This window comes from Asparagus officinalis, chromosome 5 (assembly GCF_001876935.1).
Source record: "Asparagus officinalis chromosome 5, Aspof.V1, whole genome shotgun sequence".
Lineage (NCBI taxonomy): Eukaryota > Viridiplantae > Streptophyta > Magnoliopsida > Asparagales > Asparagaceae > Asparagus > Asparagus officinalis.
Window position 1 is genome coordinate 6,802,263 of NC_033798.1, and position 8,272 is coordinate 6,810,534.

The 8,272-nt window shown below is 37.6% G+C and overlaps 1 protein-coding gene across 3 annotated transcripts in view; it reads left to right on the forward strand.

The window, feature by feature from the left end:
- LOC109842701 (protein TRIGALACTOSYLDIACYLGLYCEROL 2, chloroplastic-like) overlaps positions 293–8,272 on the forward strand; it is a 9,359-nt gene continuing 1,379 nt past the window's right edge. For 2 of the 3 annotated variants that reach the window (XR_002247352.1, XM_020411561.1), the window contains exons 1-6: positions 293–387; positions 564–1,284; positions 2,433–2,762; positions 6,361–6,476; positions 7,225–7,315; positions 7,414–7,511. Coding sequence is in view for 2 of the 3 variants with exons in the window: in XM_020411561.1 (XP_020267150.1) it covers positions 826–1,284; positions 2,433–2,762; positions 6,361–6,476; positions 7,225–7,315; positions 7,414–7,506 (1,089 nt within the window). In the remaining variant the exon portion in view is untranslated. Of the gene's footprint in view, positions 388–563; positions 1,285–2,432; positions 2,763–6,360; positions 6,477–7,224; positions 7,316–7,413; positions 7,512–7,637; positions 8,267–8,272 lie in introns of those variants that run through there. The other variant, XM_020411560.1, reaches the window with a different exon arrangement.

Here is an 8,272-nt window from a genome sequence, read left to right on the forward strand (position 1 = left end):
GATGTTTTGAAAATACTTTAAAAAAATACTAACATCATGATATTTTTTTATAAAAACAAAACAAGAAATACACGTGTTATCCGAAGCAAAACAAAAACTGAGCTTTGCTACAGGGACCCAAAATATGGGATCAATAGGGGGACAAATGAAGTGTCGCCCTCTTATTAGATAATGAGTTGGTCATCATTAATGATGACCAACTCATTATCCAATAGGAATGAGACACCTCACTTATCCCCCTATTGGTCCTATATTTTTGGTCCTCAACGAGTTTTTGATAAAAACTCGGTAGTAGACAGTGACATCGTAGAATCCACCAACCAATGCAAAAGTGGAAGAAACAAAAACATTCAATCATCAAAATCCCAAAAATATTCTAATCTTCAGGTTCTCGCACAATCTCATTTTTTCCCCTCTCATAGTTACATGTTAATTGTCCATTCTACTAGCATCAAACCCATATAATTCTTTTCTTTTCCTTCAAATTTTCTTCATTTTTTGCAATTGGGTTTCCTATAAACACCTCAATTATTCAATTAATATCTTTTTCTGTTATTTTACAGGAGCAATTTGGCAGTGGAGGATACCCATCTGGGATTTTAGGGTTTTTCTCAACTAACCCATTATAGAATTTAAGTGGGTTTCTGTTCCATTTTTGTAATCTCTGCTTGCTGTCATGTTTGCTTCACTGATTAATCTTTCCTACTTGCATATAGAAGAGTTCTTAACCTTAGCTGGCCTTTGGTTTCTCCTCTTCTGGCTGTAGTATATATTAACATTCCAAACTTAAATTCTATTACCATTACAAGTTTGATTCTCAAATACATGGCCACTAATTCATGGATTAGTACCCACACATCTAAAACCCTTGTATCTGCTGTTAATTTCAACCTTGCTAGAGTGAAAGCAAGCTCTTCAGATAGTACCGAGATTTCGACAACCTCTTCAAATAGAAAAAGCCTGGCTAGATTAGTCCTTGATGCCCCCCGAACTATTTGGAGCCGGGCATTGCAGCCGATGAGTGATTCGGGGTTCGGTCCGAGGAGTGTGTGGGAGGGTGGTGTCGGGCTTTTTCTTGTCTCTGGAATGGCTCTTCTTGCTCTTACTTTGGCTTGGTTAAAAGGGTTTCAATGGAGGTCGAGGTTTAGGAAGTATCGAGCGGTGTTTGAGTTCTCTCAGGCTTGTGGGATTTGCGTTGGGACGCCTGTGAGGATCCGAGGAGTTACTGTTGGCAATGTCGTTCGTGTTGATTCTTCTTTGAAGTGTGTTGAAGCAGTTGCCGAGGTGCGTTGCTTGAATTTTGCAGTGATTTATACACATCAATACTCATTATTTGCTTCGTCCAGTCTAAAGATAGGTTGCTTGTTAGGATCATTGTGAACTCTGAATTAGTTGTTTGATTTCTGTAGTCTAGCTTTTGCCTTCCTTCAAAGGTGCGAGCAATAATACTCCATTTATTTTTTCTAATTGAGACTTTAAAAAGCTTTTCATATCCTAAATGAGAATTTCATTTTTATTCTGTAAGTATGCGTGAAGAGGAAAGACGGGATTCATGACATTGACTCGGGATTCATACCATAGATATCTGATTTTATTTTGGTAGTGGGCAACCTAATGCAACCTCTCTTGTTTACCCTGGCTCGGCTTGGGACTGATAGTGAAAGGAAAAAAGAATTGTGGCTTTCTATATTCAAAACATTTCATGTTTTGCTTATGTTAGTTTTAGGCTAAAGTGACCTCAGTGAGGAGATGTCCTAGATGTTGATTGAGACTTGAGAGAAAGGGAAGAAAGAAGAAATAATACTCAATGGACTTGCATGCAAATAAGAATCCAATAATAATGATAAATGGTTTAATACTGCTGCATGCTGAAGGTTATTTATTTAGAAAGGGCCAATATTGGTAGATCCCAAGTTAGGATCGATGCATATTTAACCTATCTCTTTTGTTTTCTCCTGTTCAATTAGACTCTCTAGAAATCACAATACTGTATGTTGTCCATATTGTTACGATTTCTCCCAAAAATATGTGATTTATGGTTTTAGTTTGTCATGAGAACATGGTAAATAAAGCTATCATGTTTAGCTCTTGTATTCTGGTTGCAATGCCCAGCCGATTTACATGGTTCATCCATTGCTATTTCAACATCCATGTGCTAGCTTCATCATTTTTCAGCCTGAACATAAAAGGAATCAAGTGTAAGATAAAGATCAATCAATAAATCCAGTAGCGTTGAATACATGGATATATTTTTTCCCTCGGCATCAGACAATGTGAACTGCAATCTTACTAATTGATTAAGCACTGAAGTTATCAGCGAAACAGGAATTCTTATGTATCAGTGTCTATCAAAATCAAAGTTCATATCAAAACATTTCTTAAAGATTGCTTGTAATGTTAAGGTTCGCCGTTGAAGTTGATTATTTTGTCAGGTTGAAGATGATAAAATTATAATACCTCGAAATTCATTTGTGGAGGCCAATCAGTCTGGCCTGCTTATGGAGACACTGATTGATATCACACCACGAGATCCTCTCCCAAAGCCATCCGTAGGTCCTCTGGAACCAGATTGTATCAAAGAAGGCCTTATTGTTTGTGACAGGGAGAGTATAAGAGGAGAGCAGGGTGTAAGCATTGATGAATTGGTCGGGATTGTCACCCAGCTTGCACGAGAAACAGATGAAATTGGTATCTCCAAGAGCTATGAATTAGCTGAAAAACTTGTATCTGTTATGAAAGAAGCACAACCTCTACTTGCAAAGGTGCAGTTATTTCTGTGCACTATCGTTTTTAGTATCTTACATGTTCTTAACTGTTTGACCATCTGTTTTCAATTTCATGTGTTTAACACCGTCTCCTATATGCTTCAAATAAATTGATCTTTTCAACACTTCATGGACTTGATATAGCAACAATAAATAGACTATCTTTATCACAAACATTTTAGGTCAGTGACAACGAATCCTACTCTTCTACTCAATTATGTTGAGGGTTATCTCCTCCGTTAAGCTAATCATTATTATATCCTTCTTAATAGCTTCTAACCAAGTTCTCTTAGGCATAGCTCTTAACCCCCTTTTTCTATTAAACATAATCTTATCAATTCTCCCAATTGTACATTTAATGGTCTCCCTTGCATTGCACATGATCAAAGATCTCAAGTGATTCCATCTCTCTTATTTTATCCTCGATAGGGGAAGAATTTCACTCATTTCTTGTCCTATATCTGACAGTGTATATTTACTCATTCATGTAACCTTCTCATTTCTGATGCATTCATTTTTACACATTTTTGTTAGTTGCTTGACATCTGATCTACTTGTGAGTTGAAGTCAATCTAAAAATATTATATTGCATGATCAGATGACGGAAAATGGGCCTTGGAGATAGGCAATATACAAATTAAAGTCTGAGCATTTTCCATTAATATTCTCTTTGGAAAGCTGATGTTGGAATTGTTTCGTTCCCTGCAATATCATATTAGCTCACTCTCACAAGCACAGATAATGTCATGGTGGTATTAACAAATCTCTAAAGGATGCAACTGTTGTGCGCGGCGCGGAAGCGGTCGAATAACACAATCCAAACAAGAGAGATCACAACCAAATAAACAAGCACAATCACCAATTAACACAAGAGATTTACGTGGTTCGGCAAGTTGCCTACGTCCACGGGGTAAGAAGGAGATGGGGTTTTCACTAATAGAGAAAGAGTACAAACTGAGATTACAAATCACTCGAAGGAATAAACTAATCTCACCAACAAGCTCTTAATCTCTCCAAACAAAACCCTAAACAAATAGCTCAGAAAATACCTCTTTTCTGTGCTCCAAATATCCCCAATTTTTCTTCTCCACCAATTTTCTCTTCCAATTGTTCCATATATATAGAAATCCTAAAATCATAAACATATTAGGAATTCTAAACCAAAACCAAATCAAATTAGGAATCCTAATAACCTATTACCAAAATAGATTAGGAATCCTAATAACCTCATGTTACCAAAATAGACTAGGAATCCTAATAACCTCATGTTACCAAAATAGATTAGGAATTCCCTATCCAACAATTCTCCACCTCGGCGAAGTTTTCCCAAAACTGAGCCGACACCGACCAAACCAAATGCCTCACTTGTTGCGTCCAGTACGAATGAAGCGATCCACAATACAACGGATCAATCCATACAATTCGATATATATATATTCACCCAAACGTCGTATCCACTCACCAAATCGCTGGCATCAAAACTGACTGCCTACGTATCCTCTTGCCAAGGAATCAAGCCTTCACGCTAGCTCACCAAATGGCCTCCAAAGACCTCAATCCACTAGAAGAGTTCGCAACCCTTCTCCATATCACGATCAAGTCTCGGCTGATAGCACCTCCAATGACTCAAACTGAACTAATCCAAACATCTCCACTGAGATGAACCAATGCCATATCCAGACTACATCCATCAGCTGTACTCGAATCAATCAACCTATCATCTGCATCTAAATCAACACGATTCCAATCTGTGTCACATCAGCTGGAATCCCAAATGATGCAGTATGATCTGGAGTTTCCTCCGCATATGGAGTAGCATCACTCTCCACCCGCTGCGATGTCCAAAGATCTGATCATCACTCTCCACCTGCCGAGAGTCAAACGTGACATACCTGCTCAGAACAAAGTCAGAAGCCAATACCTGATAATCAACACCCTCTGAATCCCAAATGTGCTATCGGATCAAATCTCACATCCACGATGTGACCGAGTGCTGGGTAGCCAAACATCCGACGCAACCCAAAATCTAAAGCAGCTCCACCAGATCCCATATCTATACATGCAGCAGTCGGTAACCTATACATGAGACGGCCCAAACATGTCGTAGCCTACACACCAATGCCAATGCTAGACATCAAACGTCGATACTCCTTCAGAAAGGAACAGCTGCCCAAATCTGCCATCTCGCCTTGTCGCCTCAAAGTTTCCACACTAATGAAGTGTCTCCTATTGCCGTGAGCTCGGCACAAATGCAAGAAAGAATCCCTACCATAATCAGAACGTCGGGTTACCTTTCTACCAACACACTTCCTCCATCTGTTGCGGGCTTCTAGGACTTCACACCAACGGGATTTGGTTGCAACCCACCAATGCCTAGAGCAATCCCCAACTGCGGAAACCACATACCTATTACCTCCCAATAATGCTTCCTTGGAAGGCTCCCGAATGCCTGAATAAACACCCCTCAGAAAACCCCTCGAATGATGGATAGAAGTGCCAAACTCCAACTCGGTCCCCTTGCTCATACCAACGTGCTCAAAAGGACTTCAATATGCAGGTCAAGGGCACTTCTCAATAATCCAATACACCGTATCAATAAACAAATAACCCAGCCTCAAATCCTTCTATCTCGGCCAACTATCTCAAAGCACCAACAAATGAAGAATAGATCCAAACTGATAAAGGAGAGAATTTTACCTCCAAATGAAACCCTAACAAGAGTCTCCAAATGATCTCACCCCGCACGACGGCAACGAGATCCACAAATAGAAAAAATCTCACCTTTATCTCCAAACGAAGCCCTCGAAGAGCCTTCAAAGCGATCTACTCCTCCAAATAGCCCAAGCACCAACAAACCAATGCGGAATAAACGAAGAATAGATCCAAACTAAAAAAGATAGAGTCTTTACCAAAAAGATCCCACCTTTCTCACCAAACGAAGCCCTAGCCGAACTTCCAAATTGATCTACTCCTCCAACCAAGACAAAACCCTAGATCTGAAATCTGGAGCTCTGATACCAATTGTTGTGCGCGGTGCGGAAGCGGTCGAATAACACAATCCAAACAAGAGAGATCACAACCAAATAAACAAGCACAATCACCAATTAACACAAGAGATTTACGTGGTTCGGCAAGTTGCCTACGTCCACGGGGTAAGAAGGGGATGGAGTTTTCACTAATAGAGAAAGAGTACAAACTGAGATTACAAATCACTCGAAGGAATAAACTAATCTCACCAACAAGCTCTTAATCTCTCCAAACAAAACCCTAAACAAATAGCTCAGAAAATACCTCTTTTCTGTGCTCCAAATATCCCCAATTTTTCTTCTCCACCAATTTTCTCTTCCAATTGTTCCATATATATAGAAATCCTAAAATCATAAACATATTAGGAATTCTAAACCAAAACCAAATCAAATTAGGAATCCTAATAACCTATTACCAAAATAGATTAGGAATCCTAATAACCTCATGTTACCAAAATAGACTAGGAATCCTAATAACCTCATGTTACCAAAATAGATTAGGAATTCCCTATCCAACAGCAACTATATCATACTCATGTGTACTTCTTTTTGTTGTAGTAATATTACAGATTGAAGCTATGGCTGAAGATGTTCAACCTTTGCTTATTGAGGTTAATAATAGTTCTCTGCTGGAGAATTTAGCTACTTTAACCAAGAGCCTCAAGGAAGCAACTGAAGAATTTAGGTATAGAGCTTTATTGGAGTTATTTTTTATCGTTTTGTCACACATATACAAGGAACTGCTCTTCATATACAAATCCTTTCCAGTTGCTGTAATTTTATAGTACAACCTAAACGTCATTAGTAATTTTATAGTACTAACTGTGAATTTATATATAGCATGCAGGTATTGTCATTACTGAACTTCAATATTTGTCCTCATGATTGTTGAATTTAAAATGTGATCAATTGTTTCAATTCAACATGGGTATCAGGGTCTTTTTCATCTGTTCAACTCTGTCACCCATTTTAAACTTTTTTCTTAGTAAATTTATGTTTTAACTTTTGAGGAGAATAATGGATATCATAGGACATATGAAGTGATTCTCTCATATACTTATGATATGGCTAAATCTCAGCCAAGTGAATAAAGGGGCTGATGTAATCCACAACAGTTGACTGAGATTCGGCCACATTATTGCATGTGAGAGAACCTTCGCACATACGCCATATGATACCCATTATTCTCTAAATAGAAATATAGTATACCACTTTAACTTAATTTGCGTCACAATAGGTCTTTCCCATTATCTAATTCTCCATGGGTTTGATTTTTGAATGATGCAAACTAGGCAATTCTCCTTCTAACCCCGTCATTTCATCCATTTATTTATTTATTTTCTTTTGAAATGAATTCTATACTTATTTAAGACGTATTCATATTAAATTATCTTTAATTATATCCCTCTGGTAACATCTGTTTTATCTTGCAGAAAAGTGCAGACTTCTATTCTCACCCCTGAGACTACTGAGCTGATCAAGAAGTCTATAGTTTCACTTATATTCACTTTGGAGAATATCGAGGTGTCACACTATTCTCTAGTAAAATATTCTTATGCCTCAACTAGAAAATGTGTTGTCTTCGGTGCTTATTAATTTACTTTTTTTCAATGCACTTGCAGAGTATAAGCTCGGATATCTCAGTCTTTACAGGTGATGAAGCCACAAGGGATAATTTGAAGATTCTTATCAAGTCACTTACCAGGCTACTATAAACAATGTATGTATGCTAGGAACAGATTTGTCTTTTAATTTTTGGCACATGCAGTTTTACGACCTTTTGCTTTTTGAACTCTTTAATGTGATTCATATGCTTCATTCTTGGTGATTAATATCAAATATGTAGAAGGATTTTGATGTGAAATGTAATTTGGATTTTCGTGGTGAGAAGACTTAAGGGTTGAAGAAGCCTTGCCAAGTATTGTTGTACTGATTGAAGACACGCACATGTTCATTGTTCCCTTCTAAAGTTTTAAGGCGGACAATCTACATAATGTCATGTAATTTGTAACATTGAAATGATTTCAATCAACATCAATGCATCTTTTCCCTTGCTCATCTCTTCTTGCATTTCTTTTTCCTTGTTATGGTTTCCTTTAGTTTTGAAGGGTTTTGGCCTTAAACCCCTTATCCTTAACTTGGAGAAGGTAAAGATGTTAAACTTTGAGGAGGATTAAATCTCAGCCATAGACTTCTCACCAGAGTCACTTTATGCAAATACTAAGTTTGATGCAGAACAACATGGAAAGTTCTCCACAGATGATAGACTAGAACCACAGCTCGAACAAAACATTTAATTACAATTTTACTATCTAAGCTCAAGATCGCATATGAGCGGGGGCCTAGAAAATCTAGATATCTATTCAATTATTTGTTATATTGAAAATTTTGTATTGAAAATTATACTTTATTTTTGTGTTACAATATTTGCTTCCAGTTGTTTCCTTCATTAGAATTTTTTGAATTTAACTGTTTACTAAC